We start from the raw sequence: 24,321 nt of genomic DNA on the forward strand, positions 1-24,321 counted from the left end.
TACCTACTTACAAGTCAAAATCATAGAGAGCCTCTACCATCTTCAACATTTGATCATATAAATTGGCTATGACTTCTTTGGGATTTTGACTTAAAGCATCTGCCACCACAATAGCTTTTCCTAGATGATAATGTAAATCAAAGTCATAATCTTCTAGATATTCCATCCAACACCTTTGTCTTAAATTCAACTCATTCTGAGTGAATAAGTACTTCAAACTCTTATGATTCGAGTAGAGTTCAAAACGTTCTCCATACAAATAATGTCTCCACACTTTCAATGCGTGAACAATGACTGCCAGTTCTAGATCGTGTGTCGGGTAATTCTTCTCATGTGATTTCAATTGACTAGAAGCATAAGCAACAACTCGGTCAGACTGCATCAAAACACATCCTAAACCATGTAATGATGCGTTAGTATATACTATACAACTTTTACCTCTTTATGGTATAATTAACACATGAGCTGTTGTCAATCGAGTTTTTAACTCTTGAAATGCTTCCTCACATTTATCATCATAAATAAGCTTAACTCCCTTTTGTGTCAACTTGGTCATTGGATTAGCTATCCGAGAAAAATCCTTGATAAAACTTCCTATAATAGCCAGCCAAACCAAGAAAACTTTGAATCTCATGAACATTTTTTGGTTGTTTCAAATTCAACACTGCTTCTACTTTTGCAAGATCCATGGCGATGCCTTCTTTTGAAATAACATGTCCTAAAAACTTTACTTCTGTCAACCAAAATTCACACGTATTGAGCTTGGCAAATAACTTGTGTTCTCTCAATGTCTGTAGAACAATTGACAAGTGTTGTTCATATTCTTCTTGAGATGATGAATAAATGAGAATATCATCAATAAACACAATCGCAAATTGATCTAGATAAGGTCGAAAAATTCGATTCATTAAGTCCATGAAAACCACTAGAGCATTTGTCAATCCAACAAGCATTACTAGGAATTCATAATGTTCGTATCGCATTCGAAATGAAGTTTTCGATACATCTTGTTTGTGCCTAATAAATCTCGGCCGGTAAAACTGACCGAGGGAGCTTCCTCTCGGCCCTAACACTTTCTAATAGGCCGAACGTGGCAAGTCATTATTTACTTTCTCTCGTAAGACAAAGGTGAGCTGTGAAGGCAAAGCCATCACGGCCTTGGTAATCTCGGACGAGGATGAAGGGAGTGATAACTCCTCATATACATGGCCAAAATAGGAAAGTCAAGTAGTGTCGCCCCGTGGCGTCAGGGTCCCACACATCATTTAATGAAGTAACGCCTCTGACTAAAGTAGGGGGCCCACGATCCACGTAAGAGCATTTAATGTGTAAGGGAAAAGGGGAAGAGATTGAAGTCAGGGTATGGTGAGTAAAATCAGGGTGATTAGGCACAAAAATCTTACGACTTGTAAAGTTAAGTCACCAACCATCAGACCAAAGCATTAAATGCTCCTCCAAGGCCCAAGACGCAGAACCCACGATCAGGGCGGCGGCCGGGACTTATGGGGGTCACACCACCATGCTTCACGTTTCCAAATGCCGATTCGACTACCCACTAGCTCTGATCAACCTCATCATGCAGATTTTCAGCCTTGCTGCCCCTTCAGGACTTCTCCTATAAATACCAAGCTCCAGTTATGTTTAAAGGGTTCAAACACCAAACACAAGCCTCTCACGGAGCAGATTATATTTTCCTATCATTTACCTTATGTCATTTATCTTCTTGTAATGCATTTTCAATACCTTCACTTGCTTTCTTAGGAGTAGTGATAGCTTGTAGGAAAATCCATTCATCAATATATCATACGACCCTTGATTCTTAAGGCACCGGAGCACCATCTTTGTTATTCTCTCGTTCATCTCATATATCATATGACCGTTGCTACCCAGCAACGCGCCGGAGCACCACCTAAGAACCCACCATCAACACCATCATTCAACGGCCTTGTAGCTTAGGCCGTGAACCTGATGGTGGAGATCAGTTTCTCTCTCGGCCACAATTGCTCTTATTAGAAAGTTAAACTCAAATCGGCGCATAACTCATCTATCCACCCAATCGCATCATCTTCAACGCACGGTAGACTGTGCTGGCACGCCCGCGCACAACTGCACCGCACCAAAGAAGGACGACCTAGGTTGACGCAGATCCCCTCGGCCATGAGCACCAAGCCGTGAGATTCGCGGAGGTCAACACATCTTCTGTTTTTACTCGTAATTGGTGATAACCAGAGTGAAGATCAATCTTTGAGAAGTATCGGGAACCTTGCAGTTGATCAAAAAGGTCATCAATCCTAGGTAATGGGTACTTGTTCTTCATGGTGATTATATTCAGTTCACGATAGTCAATACACATTCTTAGACTTTAATCACTTTTCTTCACAAAGAGTGCAGGAAACCCCATGGTGAGGTACTAGGATGAATGAAACCTCTTTCAAGTTCTTGGAGTTGTGTTTTAAGTTCTTTCCACTCTGCTGGTGCCATCCGATGTGGAGGTATAGAGATAGGTGATGTGCCATGGTAGATATCTATAGAAAACTCCACTTCACGTTCTGGGGGTAATCCCGATAACTCTTCTAGGAAAACATCACTAAAATTCTTCACTATAGGAATAAGCTCAAGTTTGGGATCACCCAGATCCTTATTGGTCATGTGAGCAATCAATCTCAAATAATTACAATTTCTATTATCCAAGATTGATTCAGGCTTGCAACTCTTCATGTTTCCATAAAAACTGAATGTTTTCCCTTCATTGAGAGTCATAGTCACCATCTTTCTACCACAATCAAGAATAGCTTTAAATTGGGTAAGCAAGTCCATCCCCAATATTACATCATACACCATGAATTCTAATATCATCAGGTCAACAACAAGTTTATGATATGATATCTCTATTATAAAGGATCTACACACCTTATTAACTTCGACACATTTACTCAATGGAGATCCAACTAATAATGAAGATTTCATAAACTCATATTCTAGCCCAAGAATAGATGCAAACGAAAGAGATATGAATGAATTTGTAGCACCGGGGTCAAACAATATTCTAACATATAAGTTGAAAACTAAAAATGTACCTTCCATCACGGCAGGTTCATTATGCTCTATCACTTGTCCGATAGTATATACTCGTCCCTGAGTGAGTTGTTATGGTTTCCTTGCTGCTCCTAGTGCTCTAGGCCTTTGTTGTATAGGTTGTCCACAAAAACTATATGAATTTACCATACCAAAATTAGCATGTTAGGTTCACACTATCTATTTTATTAGTCAAACTTTTGAGAGAATCTATTCATCATCAGAACTAATATCTATAATCAGCGGGAGGGATAACATGCTCAAGATATTCATTTTCATCATCAGAACTCAGATTGATGACAATTGGATTAGACTTTTATGGTTCAGTGATAACCACTGAAGCAGCTGACACAACAGATTCAGCAAATAGAGTATCAAGGTCCAGAAGTTCCAAATATGCTTCATCTCCTGGGTCTGGGACATGGGGAAGTCTAACCCTTGTGGTTCTGGAATATAAGGTAAGTCTATCCCTGGTAGTGGCCAAATATCAGCAGCTATAATCGCAGCATCTTCCAACACTTGGTTGTAAGAGTGTGCTTCAATATTTAATTGATATTGACTCCTAATATTGTTGGCCTGCAATCGATGTCTAACAACCAGTCTCTACATCTATGGTGTATAAAACATCCTTCTATATCCTGTATTAACAACTTCGTTAACTACATCCACATAAGCCTAGTTGCGTAGACGACTGTGATATATTTCTTCGTCTATTGGGATGAGGCCATCGGGTCCCATTTGTAACCCTTCCCATGTGTCATCAGTTTGATTGGGTTGCATCCTAAACATTAATTTAACAGGTCAGTGAATAACAAAACAATTTAATGAAACCGTAAAACTGGCTCTGATACCAACTTGTCACTCCCCAACTCAAGGATTTATGTAACCTTGGGTTAAGACGTGATTCACACCTTAATTATAGAATTTAATAAAAACTATAACTAAAATGTGAAGAAACATTTAAATAAATAAAATAAATATTTCACATAGAATATTCAGCGGAAATGACAACATCTGAAATCTTAAAACTTTTACATTACTTTACAAGTTAGAACTACTCAAGAGTTCACTAAAAGAGTAGCTCATTATTCATCCACAAGCTATATACACAATACACTCTATAGATATGACAAAATCATCACAAACTCTAGATTTCAGGTTCAGTACTTGCAAAATCTATTAGGGGTGAGTGAAACCACAACTCAGTAGGGACATAAACCTTTTCATGGTAAATTGATATAACTAAATTAAGTGATATACAATCACACAGCCAAATATCACATTATTAATAATAATACATGAATGCCTTTCATCTATTCCCATTAATTCATATAACTGGACAAGCAGACCTGGACGTCCCATACCATGCTTATACCACTTGGTCCCGAATGCCCATTTATATGAACTAACACCCATTTCAATCATGCCATAATTCCTCTTTTATTACTCATCTTGTCTAACTCCCTGTCGCTAGTCCCACATCACCTAATAAAAACCATGTGCACTGTGGGATCCCTGAGATCTGGTACATGTCAAAAGTTAGACTCAACTACACAAAAGATCATTTTCATTACCCTCTTTTCTATTAGTATCTTTCCAACCCAAGAACTCCAACCAATTTCCATGACATGATATAATTATGCCTTTCATTTATCTCATGTATCAAAATATAATCACACCAACATTGATCAAATAATTAATAACTAGTAAACACCCAATAACAAGGAATGTTAACCAAACTGTAATACCATGCATAATATAATGCTCACAAAATTTAATTAAATCAATCTTTGTAAAAGGTCACCAAGAAACCCTTACCTTGACACCAAAGCTTTAGCTTGAAATGTAAGGTGTTTCCCAATTTTTCACCGCATTCACAAACTCAGTCTCCCACTCTTTTTCTTAACAATTCTACTTCTCTCTACCTCTATTTCTCTCTAGCTTTCTTTGTTCATTTGTTGTGCAACTAATCACCTATATACAAAGAATAAGTCTGCAACTACTCATTTCCTATTGGATGGTGTACTGGCGGTTTATATACTTACTATCCAAATAATGTATATAGATATTAATGTAGTCTTGCAGATAAAGAAGAATGTCTTATAAGACACGTTGTGACTCCTTCAATTCCTCCAATCCTATTCTAACATTCTTCTTGGTGAGTTGATAAAGCTAGTAATCATAGTCTTGCTACTTAACATTTTTTTTCTTTGACACCTAACCACATTACCAAGAACTATTTTACTAATATATATATATATATATATATATATATATATATATATATATATATATATATATAATAAAATAAGATATATATGTAAAACACATATATAAAATAAAATTATATATATATATTAACCAAGATAATTACTTATAAATATATATAGCAATTATCTTTCTTTAATTTTAAGAAGACGATCTCACATCACCGTAGATACCCATTTGATTTCGAAGAGCCTCACTCTCATCAGTTGCTTTCCCTGTTGATCCCTTGCCCTCTATTTTTTTTTTTCTTTCTTTTTTGAAAAACCCAGGCAAAGTCGGCGAAGGTTGCATCTTTGATTTTGGTGGCAACGGCTGCATCTTTGATTTTGGTGGCAAAGCCTGCATCTTTGAGTTCTCGTTTATTGCTTTCTGTGATGTGTGGATTTTTAGTTTGCTATTGTGCCCGAATGATGAAAAAAGCTGATGTCTTTAAATAAAATCCTCTTTTTACTTGGTAACTATGCTTTCCTAGTTTGGTTTCAATAATCTTGATGAGTTGGCCTCCAAAATCCTACTAAATATAATATCAGACCTTAGAAAAGAACCTTGCATCCTTGTAGACATTTTCCAAATGCAATTGACACAAATTAGACTCCAAGGATTGAACTTCAAAAGGATTATTTTGCAAAACCCGCTGAATACATTCTGCCCGAACTGTCTGTACTAAAACGGGCACAACTCTCTCCACACATGTCCAAATCACAAACCGCAAAATTCTACAGAAAGTTAATATCTGTATCTTTCCAACGATATAAGGCTCAACATCTAGTTCGCTATCCTATGAGGAAGTACAGTATATTCTATCAAGTTGACTGATCTGCACAGGAAATTATGCTCCTTGGATTGCACATCATATTTCAATCCCAAAATTGCTCATTTTACTTGCTTTTCCATATTTACTCTTCAAACCTAGTAAAACACAAAACTAAGTAAAAATGGACTAAATTCACTCAAGAACATAGCAAGGATCTAAGAGAAAGATAATAAAAATGTACAAAAATAATGGTTATATCAACGAACTCATACTGTCGAGCTCTACGCAATGGTGCCACTCGATTTCTCAAAACCATTCCCAAACAAAAAGTGACCAAAATACCCATACCCCAAGGGCAAAAATGTAATTTCGCACAAAGTAAAATCAAATTAAAATTAAAATTTGGGACGAGGTGTTACATAATACATGAATTTTTTTTGTATTAGTGAAAATTTTGTAAAAAAACACATCTATTAAACGTGAAGAATATGCACGTATGTGTATAATGTTGAAGAATATAAGTCCCACATCGGAAAATTGACTAAATAAAATACAAAATATAATTAATGGTTTTACTAATAATAGAATGATTGACTCCGATGTGGACTGGCTCCACGTGTGACCCACTATGTGGTGGTCCCATGTGAGGGGGCGTATTGAAGAATATAAAGTCCCATATTGGAAACTTAACTAAATAAAATAACCGAGGCCTTTTGTGATAAAACCTCACACCTACTGGGCTTTGTAGGTGGTTAAGTTGGGGACAATATCGATGTTGCTAGTAGTGGGCCGATGACTCATCTCTATGAAATTTAACATATACCTACAAAGCCCAGTAAGTGTTAGATTTTATCACAAAATGCCTCAGTGTTATTAGGAGTGGAACCACTTATTATAATTGTAATTTATTTAGTCAAGTTTCCACTACTACAAAAAACGAAATAGACGACGGAGATCCACCGTCGTTGTAATGCTTTGAAAACCATCGTTAAATCGACCGCCATCTTTTTGGGTGTCAAACTACGACGGCTTTTCACCGTCGTTGTTTATCTGTAAAGACGACGGTTTTTAAAGAAAATCGTTGTTCTTTAGAGGTAAAGATCGTTAATTATAGGAGGAAAGACGACAGTTTTTAATAAAACCATCGTGTATTGTAGGAAAGACGACCCCTTTTTTAATAAAAAAAGTCATCTTTACATATAATAGACGACCCTTGTTTTAAAAACCGTCATCTTTACATATAATAGATGACCCTTTTTTTAAAAAAAAAACTGTCATATTTACATATAATAGACGACCCTTTTTAAAAAAAAAACCGTCATCTTTACATATAATAGAGATACCTGAATCACCTACCACCCATAATTGATAGGTTACAAATACATTGGTTGGTAGAGTACAAATACATTGGTTGGTAGAGTACAAATACATTGGTAGGTTACATGTATATAATGATGGATATTATTGTGGGCATCCATAACCTATAAACCCATAACGTATGGATTTATAACACTCCCCCTTGGATGTCCACCAGACAATGATATCATGTTGGATGTGCTAAATGTTGCCTCATTAAAAACCTTGTCAGGAAAAACCACATGGGATAAAAACCTGATCGAAGGAAAAAAGAGTACATTGCACATACATCCAATGTAGTAAAACTGAGGAGTTTCCGCGATTGATTTCTCCCCCTGATCTTCAACAATCTGATTGCTTGTAAAGTCGTCGCATTCCTATACCATATACCAACTTCTGAAATATAGACTTCGGAAGAGCTTTGGTGAAGAGGTCTGCCAGGTTATCTTGGGAGCGAATTTGTTTGACTTCAATCTCTTGATTCTTCTGAAGCTCATGTGGGTAGAAGAACTTTGGTGGTATATGTTTGGTTCTGTCACCCTTGATAAACCCTTCTTTAATTTGAGCTATACAAGCAGCATTGTCTTCATACATGATTGTCGGGGCTTTTGTTGTTGAAGAAAGATCACATGTTTTCCGAATATGATGAACTAGGGATCTTAACCAAACACATTCTCTACTGGCCTCATGGAGCGCAAGAATTTCTGCATGATTAGAAGAGGTAGCAACCAAAGTTTGTTTTGTAGATCGCCATGAGATTGCTGTATTTCCACAAGTAAACACATAACCAGTTTGGGAGCGACCCTTATGTGGATCGGAGAGATACCCAGAATCCGCGTATCCAACAAGATTTGAACCGTTGGAAGGTTCGTACGAATAAAACAAGCCCATATCAGTTGTTCCACGAAGGTAGCGCAAGATATGCTTTATACCATTCCAGTGTCTACGTGTTGGAGCCGAGCTATACCTGGCTAATAAATTTACTGAGAATGCAATATCTGGCCTAGTACATTGGGCTAAATATAATAAAGCACCTATTGCACTAAGATATGGAACTTCTGGACCAAGTATCATTTCATCATCCTCTTTAGGACGGAATGGATCTTTATTTGTGTCTAATGAACGAACTACCATTGGAGTACTCAACGGGTGGGCATTATCCATATAAAATCGCTTCAAGATTTTTTCAGTGTAAGCTGATTGATGGACAAGAATACCATTGGGATGATGCTCGATCTGCAAGCCCAGACAATATTTAGTTTTTCCAAGGTCTTTCATCTCAAATTCACCCTTTAAATATTCAGCAGTTTTAATGATCTCTTGAGGAGTTCCAATTAAGTTCATGTCATCAACATACACTGCTACGATTGCAAATCCAGAATTTGATTTCTTTATAAAAACACAAGGGCATATGGGATCATTAATGTAGCCTTCCTTGATCAAATATTCACTAAGACGGTTATACCACATTCGTCCGGATTGTTTCAACCCATATAGAGAACGTCTCAACTTAATGGAATACATGTTCCGTGATTTAGTGTTTGATTCTGCCAACTTGAGTCCTTCTGGGACTTTCATATAAATATTAGCATCTAACTCCCCATACAAGTATGCAGTAACAACGTCCATAAGACGCATGTCAAGTTTTTCTGAAACTGCAAGACTTATTAAATAACGGAACGTAATTGCATCCATAACAGGAGAATATGTTTCTTCATAATCAATCCCAGGCCTTTGAGAGAAACCTTGCGCAACGAGTCGTGCCTTATACCTTGCAATCTCATTTTTCTCATTACGCTTTCTTGTGAACACCCATTTATATCCTACATGTTTTACACCTTGTGGTGTTTGAACCACAGGTCCAAATACACCACGTTTTTCCAAGGAATTTAACTCAACTTGGATTGCGTCTTTCCACTTTGGCCAATCAGGCCTTCCTTTACATTCATCAACAGATCGTGGTTCAATATCTTCATAACCTTTTATAATCTCAGCAGCTACTGCGAAAGAGAAACTATCATCGATAACCATTTCACTACGGTCCCATAATTCATCATTGCATGCGAAATTTACAGAAATTTCTGTATTAGGTATCTTTTCCTCTTCAGTGGCTTGTGTCTTTTCAATGACACTTTCATTCTCCGGATGAATTGTAGATTCAAGGTGAATCTCTTTCCCAATAATATCTTCATTAGCGTTTCCATTGGGATTGGGATATACTTTCGATTTTCGCTTTCTAGGAGTTGAGTCCTTGGAACCAATGGGTCTACCTCGCTTCAGGCGTGCAGTAGATGATTCATTTGCTGCAACATTGGTTAATCCGATTGGGATATCAATCCTTGCTGGTGTGTTTGCTGCAGGTATATGTGATTTTGTCACTTTTCCTGTATCAGTGAATGCATCTGGCATTTGATTAGCAATTTGCTGAAGGTGGACAATTTTTCGTACTTCATTTTCACTTTGAGTTGTACGAGGGTCAAGATGAGACATAATGGATATGTTCCAACCCAATTCTCGCCGTTCTTCAGGAACGGTCTTTTCTCCCCCTAACGGCGGGAAGAATGTCTCATCATAGTGACAGTCCGCAAAACGTGCTGTAAAAGTATCTCCTGTCATAGGTTCGAGATAACGAATGATAGTTGGTGAATCAAAACCAATGTAAATTCCCAGTCGACGTTGAGGACCCATTTTAGTGCGTTGTGGGGGTGCAATTGGCACATAAACTGCACAACCAAATACCCTTAAATGTGATATATTGGGTTGTCTCCCAAAGGCAAGTTGTAAAGGGGAGAATTGGTGGTGGGTAACGGGCCTCAAGCGGACTAAGGATGCTCCATGTAAAATTGCATGTCCCCAAGCAGAAATTGGCAACTTTGTCTTCAATAGCAAAGTGCGAGCAATAAGCTGGAGACGCTTAATAAAAGCTTCAGCTAATCCATTTTGAGTATGGACATGGGGAACTGGGTGCTCAACATCAATCCCAAGTGACATGCAATAGGCATCAAAAGTTTGGGAGGTAAACTCACCAGCGTTATCAAGTCGAATTGACTTTATTGGATAATCAGGGAATTGTGCTCGTAATTTAATTATCTGAGCAAGGAGCCTAGCAAAAGCAACATTACGAGTTGACAATAGGCAAACGTGTGACCATCTTGTAGATGCATCGATTAAAACCATAAAATAACGAAATGGTCCACAAGATGGGTGAATTGGCCCACAAATATCCCCTTGAATTCTCTGTAAGAAAGATGGACATTCAAAGTCAAGTTTTGACGGAGAAGGTCTAATGATCAATTTCCCTTGAGAGCAAGCTTTGCAAGACTGGTCAATGGACAAAGTACTATGGTAAGGCTTTAAAGGATGTCCATTTGAATTTGAAATAATCCTACGCATCATTGTGGATCCAGGATGCCCAAGACGATCATGCCAAAGCATGAAGGTCGTTGGGTCAATGAAATTCTGATTCATGATAGCATGGACTTCAACTGCTTTGATGGTTGTATAATACAACCCAGAAGAGAAAGCAGGAAGTGTTTCCAATATACGCCTCTGGCTGTTGATATTGGTGGTAATGCAAAGATACTCCACATTATTATCATTTCTAGTTTCAATATGGTACCCGTTCATTCGAATGTCTTTAAAGCTGAGTAAATTTCTTTTCGATCTCAAAGAGTACAAAGCATTATCAATGGAGAATTGAGTCCCATTGGGTAACAAAAATTGAGCTCTTCCAGAGCCGTCAATTAGGTTTGCAGAACCTAGTATGGTAGTTACCTTTGCTTTTGATAAATGTAAATTGTGAAAATATTTTTTATCTCGAAGAATTGTGTGCGTAGTTGCACTATCCGCAAGACAAATATCTTCGTCAATTCTCCCAAGACGAGAGGATCCATGATTGTTTTCCATGCCTTCAAATTTATAAGAAAATATATATGTATTAAAATGTTGTTCGAAGAAAAATAAATAAATAATAAATAAAACAGGAAAAAAAATGTTATTCAAATGAAGTCTTTTATTCGAATTTATTCAATGGAAAAGATCCAAACTAACATGTGAAATGGGGAAAAAACAGGAATTAAAATCAGCTTAAACGCGCTCAAACAACATAAAGCGAGAAAAAAAAAATTTCAACAAAATTAATTGGGGAGTATCTCATCACTAATCATAGGATCAAAAGATTTGCCATCAGTATCAACAAAGAAGTCTGAGACATCAAGGTGAGTTGTATCCACTGGTTCTAACTCTGTTGGATCAGCATCCATCCAATATGTCTCAACCTTTTTTCCTTTGCCCTTGATTGAGGCTTGGTAAAGATCAACCAAATGTTTTGGTGTGCGGCATACACGTGCCCAATGCCCATTTGTACCACACCTATGACATGCTTCCTCAATCACCCTGTCAGCTGACGGTTGGGAGCCATTTGCCTTGTCTTGTTTGTTCCACTTCTGGTGGTTATGAGATGGTTGGGTATTTCTTGGGCCCAATCGGTGGCTATTACTATTTTGGACTTGACCATTACAGGTACCCCTACCACGACCACGTCCTCGACGACGGTCACCATGTGATGAGGTAGCATATGTCTCATGAGATGGTGCCAAGGCAGCATTCACTTCAGGGAATGGTGCAGATCCAGTTGGACGAGACTGATGGTTCTGCATCAGAAGCTCATTATTCTGTTCAGCTAGAAGTAGACAAGATATGAGGTCTGAATACTTCTGGAAACCTCGTTCTCGATATTGTTGTTGCAAAACCACATTGGAGGCATGAAATGTGGTGAAAGTTTTCTCCAATAGGTCTGCATCAGTTATATTTTCTCCACAAAGTCGTAACTTAGAGCTAATTCTGAACAGAGCAGAATTATAGTCAGCCACTGATTTGAAATCTTGTAGACGCAAGTGCATCCAATCATGGCGAGCCTTAGGAAGAATAACTGTCCTCTGATGGTCATATCTTTCCTTGAGGTTTCCCCAAAGGGCCAACGGATCCTTGACAGTAAGATATTCACACTTCAAGCCTTCATGTATGTGGCGTCTGAGAAAAATCATGGCTTTCGCTCGATCCACAGAGGATGCCTCATTGCCTTCCTTAATGGTTTCCCCTAGGTTCATAGCCTCAAGATGAACCTCAGCATCATTGATCCATGAAAGGTAGTTCTTTCTGGAGATGTCAAGTGCAACAAATTCGAGCTTTGCCAAGTTCGACATTTTCTATATAAAAGAAAATGGAATGTGTTAGAGCTCAAGAAAAATTGTTGATATAGTAAACATAAATATAATCACCAAAACTTCTGGTTTGGGATGTTTAGACAATTTAGATTGAGAAACTTCATGCCTTCAATGATTTTGAATCACAGAAACTTAGGTTCTGATTTGATAAAGGAACTTCAGGTCCTTATCTATTATGAGGATCGAGGAACTTCAGGTCCTGATATCTTGTTAATAAAAAAACTCATCATAACATATTGTGTTTAAATAAGATTAAAAAAAACTTAAAAAGAGAACAGAAATAAAGAAAAATAATAATAATAATAATGATAATTGCATACTACTCGTGTTATTAGCTACAACACGAATGCCAACAAGTTTTCAATGAATAGTGGTCATATAACAATAACAACAACAAAAAACTACATGTTCATGCATTCATTGGGGGATACTCTCGGCAATTTAAATCATGTCAAAAAACATGATTTCACAAAAAATAGCCATCATCGAGTTTTGTATAAAAAAGAAAAAAAAAATATATATATATATATGGATTAACTAAGCTATAGAGAAGAACATTGCGCAAGGTATAAGGCACGACTCGTTGCGCAAGGTTTCTCTCAAAGGCCTGGGATTGATTATGAAGAAACATATTCTCCTGTTATGGATGCAATTACGTTCCGTTATTTAATAAGTCTTGCAGTTTCAGAAAAACTTGACATGCGTCTTATGGACGTTGTTACTGCATACTTGTATGGGGAGTTAGATGCTAATATTTATATGAAAGTCCCAGAAGGACTCAAGTTGGCAGAATCAAACACTAAATCACGGAACATGTATTCCATTAAGTTGAGACGTTCTCTATATGGGTTGAAACAATCCGGACGAATGTGGTATAACCGTCTTAGTGAATATTTGATCAAGGAAGGCTACATTAATGATCCCATATGCCCTTGTGTTTTTATAAAGAAATCAAATTCTGGATTTGCAATCGTAGTAGTGTATGTTGATGACATGAACTTAATTGGAACTCCTCAAGAGATCATTAAAACTGCTGAATATTTAAAGGGTGAATTTGAGATGAAAGACCTTGGAAAAACTAAATATTGTCTGGGCTTGCAGATCGAGCATCATCCCAATGGTATTCTTGTCAATCAATCAGCTTACACTGAAAAAATCTTGAAGCGATTTTATATGGATAATGCCCACCCGTTGAGTACTCCAATGGTAGTTCGTTCATTAGACACAAATAAAGATCCATTCCGTCCTAAAGAGGATGATGAAATGATACTTGGTCCAGAAGTTCCATATCTTAGTGCAATAGGTGCTTTATTATATTTAGCCCAATGTACTAGGCCAGATATTGCATTCTCAGTAAATTTATTAGCCAGGTATAGCTCGGCTCCAACACGTAGACACTGGAATGGTATAAAGCATATCTTGCGCTACCTTCGTGGAACAACTGATATGGGCTTGTTTTATTCGTACGAACCTTCCAACGGTTCAAATCTTGTTGGATACGCGGATTCTGGGTATCTCTCCGATCCACATAAGGGTCGCTCCCAAACTGGTTATGTGTTTACTTGTGGAAATACAGCAATCTCATGGCGATCTACAAAACAAACTTTGGTTGCTACCTCTTCTAATCATGCAGAAATTCTTGCGCTCCATGAGGCCAGTAGAGAATGTGTTTGGTTAAGATCCCTAGTTCATCATATTCGGAAAACATGTGATCTTTCTTCAACAACAAAAGCCCCGACAATCATGTATGAAGACAATGCTGCTTGTATAGCTCAAATTAAAGAAGGGTTTATCAAGGGTGACAGAACCAAACATATACCACCAAAGTTCTTCTACCCACATGAGCTTCAGAAGAATCAAGAGATTGAAGTCAAACAAATTCGCTCCCAAGATAACCTGGCAGACCTCTTCACCAAAGCTCTTCCGAAGTCTATATTTCAGAAGTTGGTATATGGTATAGGAATGCGACGACTTTACAAGCAATCAGATTGTTGAAGATCAGGGGGAGAAATCAATCGCGGAAACTCCTCAGTTTTACTACATTGGATGTATGTGCAATGTACTCTTTTTTCCTTCGATCAGGTTTTTATCCCATGTGGTTTTTCCTGACAAGGTTTTTAATGAGGCAACATTTAGCACATCCAACATGATATCATTGTCTGGTGGACATCCAAGGGGGAGTGTTATAAATCCATACGTTATGGGTTTATAGGTTATGGATGCCCACAATAATATCCATCATTATATACATGTAACCTACCAATGTATTTGTACTCTACCAACCAATGTATTTGTACTCTACCAACCAATGTATTTGTAACCTATCAATTATGGGTGGTAGGTGATTCATGTATCTCTGCTCCTATAAATAGTGGCACCAAATATGAATGAAAGACAAGTTGATTTGAGCAAATTATACTGTCTCTTTCTTCCTCTTATTTCTCCCTACATATTCTCTAGTTTTATAACAAACGGTTGGTTTATAAAAACCATCGTTAATTATCTGTAAAGACCATGATTTATTATAAAAACCGTCGTCTAATAAGTTCCCAAACTGCTACATTTTAGTTCTTTTTGATTTCCTATGATGCTATACAACGATTTTAACTAGAAAACCAACCGTAATGCTTTATTAATGAATATATACACTCAAAAATAGTTTCTTTCATAAAACTTGAAGATTCAATAGTTATTACATAGTTAACCAATCTTTATTCTACAACAAACATAATTCCTACCAATTAAATATAAATATTCAATTGATACATATGGTAATTAAGTAGTACAATATTTTCCTAACAAGACCTACGTACTCCTAATCCAAGCCTTCCTCATCCAAACATACAAATGATGCACAACTGAAGTCTCCTCCATCATCCCTATAAATAAATCAAAATGACAGAGAGAGAAAAAAAGCTAAGATTATAAACATATAAAATTAGGTGGAAGAGAAATTTTACCATTGGACCATATTTCCATAGAAAACTTGTAAAATGAGCATAAAAAGACCATCGAGAACCTGCAAAAGGAAAAATATATAAATAAAATGATGGTGAAAAGAGAAGGTAACAAATTTTCAACTACAAAAAGACATACGACTCACATAGAAAAGACCATAGAAAACCTGCAAAAGAAAAAGTTATAAATCTGCAAATAAAAAAAGAAGAGTTAGAGCATGATCTCTCAAAAGAAGCACAACAGTAATATACTTGGATAAGCTATTACCTTAAAGTGTCATCAGAGAAGAAGAGCAATACATATGGCTGAAAAGGTCATAACGGATTAACAAGGTTCACAACTCGATGCAACCATCATGCAAAGAACAAGATTTACAGCCGAAATAATCTCAGGGAGATAAAGAACATACCAGAAACGCAAAGAGACTAATCCAGAATTCACTAGCAAGATATAAAAGGGTATTGAGAGATTATGTGACTTTCAAATCAAACCTTTCGAAAGGTAGGAGGCTAGGGTTTTGATCTTCACAATTATCAGGAAATTAGGACAATTATATGGCTTGGATCTTCAGAGGAGTGCGAGGGCCTGAAGTGGTGACGACAGCCATGGGCCTGAAGTGGCATGCGCGACATATTTCGACGAGTCTTTCTAGATTGCGACTACGAAATTGGAAAGCTAATCGGACCAAGCCGTTGAGGTTGATGAGAGAGTTGGATGCCTGAGATGGAGATCATCGTTAAAGAGCGTGGAGATCGAGATCTTCACCATCCAACCAGCTTTGATTCTCAAATACAGAACCTCCCTCTCCATCTTATGGATCTGCGAAGACCTCAATCTCTCAACTCCTTCATTGATATCGATTTTCTGATGATTTTGTAGAGAGTTTCATGAGGGTGTTTTAGAGAGCTTAGTAGGGTTTCAAGGAGGGAGAGATAAGGTTTTCAGATACAGGGGAAAATCTGAAAATTTGTCTAGCGCGAATTCACTTAAGCGGCCTTTTTTTAGCGTGTTTTAAAAGACGATGCTTGTTAGTGACAAGCGTTGTCTTTTAAAAATCAAGTGGCCTTTTTTGTAAATAAAAACCGTCGTATTTTGCCTACAATTAACGACGGTTTTAACAAAAACGTTGTCCTTACCTATAAACAACAACGATTTTTTGTCACAAACCATCGTCTATATAATAAAACAACGACAGTTCTTTCAAAAAAACCGTCGTCTTTACATATAATAGACGACCATTTTTAAAAAAAACCGTCATCTTTACATATAATAGACGACCATTTTTAAAAAACACAGTCATCTTTACATATAACAAATGACCCTTTTTTAAAAAAAAACCATCATCTTTACATATAATAGACGACCCTTTTTAAAAAAAACAGTCATCTTTACATATAACAGACGACCCTTTTAAAAAAAAAAACCGTCATCTTTACATATAATAGACGACCCTTTTTAAAAAAAAACAGTCATCTTTACATATAATAGACGACCCTTTTTAAAAAAAAAACCTTCGTCTTTACATATAATAGACGACAGTTCTTTCAAAAAAACCATGTCTTTACAAAAAAAAAAAGGACACTTGATTTTTAGAAGACGATGCTTGTCACTAACAAGCGTCTTCTTTTAAAAATCAAGCGGCGTTTTTTTTGTTCAGCATGTTTTAAAAGACGACGCTTGTTAGTGACAACCGTCGTCTTTTAAAAATCAATCTAACGCTAGTAATGTATAAGATGATATATCATGACGGTTTTAAAAATACCGTCGTCTTTTAAAACATAACGACGGTTTTAAGATGCACTGTCGTCTATTTTGTGTCGTGGTTTAACTATTTTGTAGTAGTGTTCCGATGTGAGACTTTATATTCTTCAACATATAATATGCGTAATGTACGTTTGATTTTAAAAATATGTGTATTTTATCGAATCTTTCAAATGTGTATAGAAATCGGAAGTATTTTTTTTTATAAAAAAAATAAGTACATTCCTATATAATACAAGTATTATATGAGAAAATGCAAACTAGAAACTAAACTAATTTAGTTAATGGGCTCTTGCACATATTATTCCTTAAATTTAAGACCTGTAATATATTTTTTCAGATTAACATGAAAATATTATTACTTTAACATATTCTATCATTATTAAAAGAGTTAATGAGTTAATTATAAAGACTATAAAATTAGTCAATTAAGGGGAATATTGCAAAGTAACTAGTAGTTAGTTAAAAGTACTTTATGATAGAAAGATAATAGATTGCATTCATAATTCAAGATTAAAGGCCGACAGTTATAAAGACCAATATAAATATAAATACCAATATATAGGGTTAATACAACTGGCGAATCTACACTTAGGCTATAAGGGGCTATAGTCCAGTGCGAGATTGGGAAAAAGACAAAGACCTTGTACAAATTTTAATAAACTTCCCCTATTCCCACAAATATTAACCCATCGCTTTCTACAAAATTAAAAGCTTAGTTCAACTTATATAAGCAAATAAGATGAATTTTAATTTATTTTAGAAATGAGCACGATCAAGATCTCATGAACCCAAAAAAAGTTCCTCATGTAGTATATACGTTATTTTCTCTTGGATTATAAATGAGGTCATTCTTGCTCTTATTTTGTGTAAATGTTCATTTTTATTTCTTATGTCTTCGGTTTGTGTGGTTTAGTTTTAAAAGGAAGTCAAATATACAAATTGAACTTATTACTAATTTGAATATACTTATTATTTTCTTCTATTTTCATTACCGTAAATATTTGTGTGATGCTTGACAATATGTACATTTTTTTGTGCGTCTATTTTATATGTACTTATTTGTATTAATGTTGAAAAATGAATTAACTTGTTTGACTTATACATTTTCACTAGAATATTTGAAGAAGAAAGCATAAAAAGAAAAGAAAAAAAAATAGCCCACCCCAATATAAATTCCTCTTTCCGCCCTTGACAATAACCACAAGGAGTTAATCCCAATACGGAAGAGTTCACTAGCAACAACAAACACACAAGGTGTACCTCCGCTCATAATCTACATATACTTTCTCTGCTAATGTTGACGAGAGAAAAAAAAAAGAGACCGTCATAAGACTTTTAAGTAGTATGTAAACTAAAATGCTAAACTTAAGTCTTCAAATTTAAAACGAACAAAAAAAGTATTCAAATTAAAATATATTTTGGCCTTAGTATTTTAGTTCGTATCAAATTTTATTTCATTTGCTTGATTGAAATGACCTTTTTATTTTACACGCGGTGCACACAGAGGACTCAATTGAACATATATATACTATGGACACAAACCACAAGACGCACAAGGAGCATCTGTGCAATTTGTGCAATTTATTCAATTTCATATTTTCAGTTTCAGTTTGAATTACAGGAGAAAAGTGGACCGTTCCCACCCTGCTGAAATAAACACATAGGGTTAATACAACTACAGAAGCACAATAACCAGTAGTGGAACTACGCTTAGGCTATAAAGGGCTATATCCTAATACAAAGATTGGGAAAAAGACAAAGACCTTGGACAAATTTTAATAAACTCCCCCTATTCCCACAAATATTAGCTCATCCCTTCCCGCAAAATTAAAAGATTAGTTCAACTTATATAAGCAAATAAGATGAATTTTTATTTATTTTATAAATGAGCAAGATCAAGATCTCATGAACCCCGAAAAAGTTGCTCGCATTATTTTGTGTAAATGTTTATTTTTATTTCTTATGTCTTCGGTATGTGTGGTTTAGTTTTAAAAGTAAGTCAAATATACAATTGAACTTAAATTTCAATCGAATCTCATTATTCCATTCTAATTTGTAATTTGAATATACTTATTATTTTCTTCTATTTTCATTAGCGTAAATATTTGCATGGTGCTTGACAATATGTACCTTTTTGTGGTCTATTTTATATGTACTTATTTGTGTTAATGTTGGAAAATGAATGAACTTATACGTTTTCACTAAGATGAATATATTATAACATAGAAGTAGCTTAAAAAGAAAAGAAAAAAATTAGCCACCCCAATACGGAAGAGTTCACTAATAACAACAAACACACAAGGTGTACCTCCGCACCACTCATAATCTACATATACTTTCTTTGCTAATGTTGACAAGAGAAAAAAAAAAAAAAAAAAAAAGACCATTAGAAGACTTTAAAGTAGTATGTAAACTAAAATGCTAAACTTAAGTATTCAAATTTAAAACGAAAAAAAAAGTATTCAAATTAAAATATATTTTGGCCTTAGTGCTAGTTTGGCATTGCTTATTTGGGGTGATAAGTGATTTTTTAAAATTTTTGGGAAGCCCAGCCCGTTTTGTAAACTATGAGAAAATCACTTATTGTTAAAAATTGATGTGAGAGAAAGCTATAAGGGAAAGTAGCTAATGAGATGCTTTCATTTTCTGATTATGCAAGAATTAGTTTTGAAGAGGCGCTGGGTATAATGATTATGCGGCAATCATTTTCTGATTATGCGGAAATCAGTACCAACAACACTTTTAACAAAAAGTTTACAAAACTTCAAACTGCTTTCTCTCACAGCAAAACTGACAGCGATTATTTTCACAGCACAGCAATGCCAAACTGGCCCAGTATTTTAGTTCGTATCAAATTTTAATTCATTTGATTGATTGAAATGACCTTTTTATTCTTACACGCGTTGCACACAGAGGAACATATATATACTATGGACACAAACCACAAGACGCACAAGGAGCATCTGTGCAATTTTGTCAATTTCATATTTTCAGTTTCAGTTTGAATTACTGGAGAAAAGTGGACGGTTCCCACCCCTACTGAAAACGTATTGTAATCCCTACTGATTGCAGAATAATTCCTAATTTAGGGCTCGTTTGAGACTGCTTCTCTAGGAAGTACTTCTACTCATAAGCACTTCTAACAAAAGCGTTTTTATCATAAAAATCTTGAATTTTCATAAAAAATTAAAGTGCTTCGTGGAAAAGCACTTAGGAGTGCTTCCTAAAGAAGCACATAGCTGGTGCTTCTCCAGGAAGCGCTTTTATGACCCAGAAGAGCTTCTAAACTTTTTTGCCAAACGCTGTCAGAAGCGCTTTTAGTTATCAAAAAGTGCTTTCGGCCATTCCAGAAGCTCTCCCAAACAGAGTCTTAGGTAATTGCCACTTAATATCATATCAAATCGCCTTAATTGGCGTTAAGATAATTGCCACTTAATATTTCCTTTCAAATAAAACCAATATTAGCCATATTAGCTTAGTGTATAAATCTAGGAAATAATCAAAGATTATATCTTTAGAAATATCTTTAGTTTTCCTGTATTTGGCATGTAAAACAATGTGGTTTCCTAGAGAATCCTCTAAATCATATATATTTGCCTTTTTGGTACGAACAATCATTTATATTAAAACTTTGACGTTCGAAATGCATCCCATGAATGTTTGTGTAAAACCCCCTCCCTCAATCATTTGTACTATAAAAAATAAAAATAAACACTTTGACGCAATGATAATACTATGATTTCAGGTTCCAATAATTATTGAGTTTACTTAATAATGATGTATCAGCTATGTGTTTGTGCCTGATAAATCACGGCCATGAGCTGGCCGAAGGAGCCCTTTCTCTCGGCCCTGGCACTTGTTTGCAGAGGCTGAAACGCAGCGTTTCGCCAGGGTATTTCGCCTTCCCAAAATAAAAGAAGGAAATGCTAAGGCATGATCATCTCGGCCTCAAGCGTAGGCCGAGGCCGAGGCCGAACAAAATTGCGGCCAAGACATTAAAGGCAAATCATCACGTGACAGCAGGGTCCCAGGCTTTATTTAATGAAGTAGTGCCTGTTTAATGCAACGAACCCATTGGCCACAAAGTAGCATTTAATGCATGAGGAAAGGTGGGAAGTGACTGAAGTCAGGATTTGGTGATGAAGATCAGAGTGATTAGACGTGGACATTCTCACAAGAATTCTGACAGCTTGAGATGTTGGTTCACCAGCTATCCAGGCCATAAATGCGTCTCCACGGCCAGAGGTTCAGAACCCACGATCGAGAGCGGCGGCCGAGATTCACCGGGATTTCTGGAGTCTCACCACCATACTTCACGATCCCAAATGTCGATTGGACTGCCCACTTGCGCTAATCAGACTCCACTATGCGTAAATTTAGCCTTGATTACTCATCCAGGGACTCTTCCTATAAATACAAGACTCGAGCTACATTCAAAGGGTTCAACACCAAAACAAGCCTCCCACGGAGCAACTTATTTTTTCCTGTAATGCACTTTCAATATCTTTACTTGCTTTCCTAGGAGTAGTGTTAGATTGTAAGCAGAATCCATTCATCAATATATCATACGACCCTTGATTTTCAAGGCGCCGGAGCACCATCCTTGTTGTTCGTTCACTCACCCCATATATCACACGACCGTCGCTCCCTGAGCAGCGCGCCGGAGCACCGCCCAAAATCCACCACCAACACCATCACTCGACGGCCTTGTAGTTCAGGCCGTGAAACTAACAGCCGAGACCAGTTCCTCTCTCGGCTACAATCGTTTGACTAGGAAGACAGATCAAACAGGCGCACCATTCATCCATCCAACACTCATCGAAACATCAACGCACCGTAAACCGTGCTGGCACGCCCGCGCACAACCGCACCGCACCCAAAAGCAGGAAACCCTGTGTTAACGCACATCCCCTCGGCCCGGAACTCCAGGCCGTGAGATTTGCGCGGCAGACACTATGAAATGTTTTGGATATGAAGAGTTTGTTGCAAAAATTTAGATGTGTTTGGTGTGGTTCCATATAATTTAGATGATATTGGTCATTTGAAGGACAATATTTTGGTAAATTTCCTGTTTGTGTCTTTTAATTTTTTGACGTCAAAAAGAAAAAAAATTATCTTTTATTAATTTTTTTTAGAGAAAGATAATTGTGAGCTCTCACAGTTTTACTCAACTGGAAATGGCTTGCAGATGCCGTACACTTGAGTGGCAAAGGAATGTGAGGTCTTTATTTGATACGTGTTATAACTCCCTTTCTTACTCTATAAGTCATCTTCGTCTACGAAACAAAAAACAGAGAGAGAATTAATCAATCTGTGTGTGTTGATTTTCGATTGCAATTTCAAACTGAGGAATTAGGGATGAAGAAACAAGTGCCGCTCCAAGTGTGTTTCACTTTCACAAGGATTCTGAAAGTAATGGCTCCTCCTACTCCTACCATTCTAACTTCAAAAACTCTTGTTGTCGGTCCTCTGACACTACTCACAAGAAGATTAATGGCTTCCAACTCCAAATACAACGGTGACATGGCCAAGAAGATCTCCTTGTCCCCTATTTCTTCCCTCTCTTCCTACGGTGATCCCTGCCAAGATCTGTTTTTCCACGTGAAACCAGCAGACACAGACAGTGATGACGACACGAAGCAGCAGCAGAACCAGGCCTCCCTTAACTACCTAAAGCAACTGCTGCCGGTGGCCTGGTCTCACAATCCTCTAACCACCCTCAAGCTCATCTTCAATCTCCTTGCTATTCCGAGCAGCGGAAAATCTTATCGGGAAGCCTTCCTCAAGGCTGTGTTTTGGCTCCACCAGAACCACCCCAAGACGCTATTATGCAACCTCCCCTCCATTGCCCATCCATTCGGGGGTTTTTATGACTTTCTCGAGATTCTCTACCGCCTTATAGAACAAGGCCAAGACGCTGCAGAGCAGCTCCACTGTGACCCAGACTATAAGCTCTTACACGACCGGGTTTGTTGAGCAAATTTTAGAGTACACAACTCTAAGATAGACTTGTTGGAGACAAAACAAGTAAACAATTTACTTGTATTAGACTCACAAAATATTACAACAAACAACTCTCAAAGGAAAGACTAACTCTTACAAACACTCTTTCTCACTTCACTCACACTTCTCACAATGACTCCTTAGCTCTATAGCTCACTCTTCTAGTTGACACATGTTGTTAATAATATGTTAACTCGCAATTGTACGGGGCAATTAGTAGTATAGCAAGACAAGTACGAGGTCGTACCCACGAAGACTGAGAAGTTAAAACTAGTTATGTACTTAGATTACCAAATTCAAGAAAGTAGGAGGTTATGTCTAAAACAGAATTTAAAACAAGAGTGGTTGTGATTGTTGAACAAAAGAAGCAAAATGAAATTGCAAACAAAAACAAGTAAACAAATGTAACAAAGAGTGGTTTTAAGAGTTGGAAAACAGATTTTGAGACTAGGGCATTCGAATCACCATAACAATTCAATTCTGGGTTATAAAGATTCAAGTAACAAGTCTAATTCAGATTCAAAGATTGATTCTAGCTAAAGTATGATTAGGCCATGGTGTTTGGTCCTAACCTTGTGTTCCTAATTCCCTAATTTGATCATTTGTTGTCTAACCTAAAATTAAGCATTAGGAACCCATTAAGCATAGAAGAACATTTTAAACAACCAAGTATGTATCTAATCCCTGTTGTCGAATGTCCATACATACTCTTCCTATTCATAGTTCAATTCGAATTAAAGCATGGTGTATACTCTTAATTCAAACCAAGATAGTTAACAAACAAGTTCTAATGGTGATCAATCATTCAAACAAGCATGTTAACTTATAAGCATAATGAATAAGAACATGAATCATGAATCAAACTTGAAACTCCAAACTTATAAACCCAGAATATTCATGTTAGGTTACATCGAAGCC

The 24,321-nt window shown here is 36.7% G+C and overlaps 2 protein-coding genes across 2 annotated transcripts; both read right to left on the reverse strand.

Moving 5' to 3' along the window:
• Positions 1–2,376: 2,376 nt before the first annotated feature.
• Positions 2,377–2,841, reverse strand: LOC148291200 (uncharacterized). Its single transcript, XM_088245710.1, has one exon. The coding sequence runs from the start codon at positions 2,839–2,841 to the stop codon at positions 2,377–2,379; it is 465 nt and encodes a 154-aa protein (XP_088101836.1).
• Positions 2,842–11,589: 8,748 nt separating this feature from the next.
• LOC148291201 (uncharacterized) lies at positions 11,590–12,657 on the reverse strand. Its single transcript, XM_088245711.1, has one exon. The coding sequence runs from the start codon at positions 12,655–12,657 to the stop codon at positions 11,590–11,592; it is 1,068 nt and encodes a 355-aa protein (XP_088101837.1).
• Positions 12,658–24,321: the final 11,664 nt, after the last annotated feature.

This window comes from Prunus avium, chromosome 8, assembly GCF_965620075.1.
Source record: "Prunus avium chromosome 8, drPruAviu1.hap1.1, whole genome shotgun sequence".
Lineage (NCBI taxonomy): Eukaryota > Viridiplantae > Streptophyta > Magnoliopsida > Rosales > Rosaceae > Prunus > Prunus avium.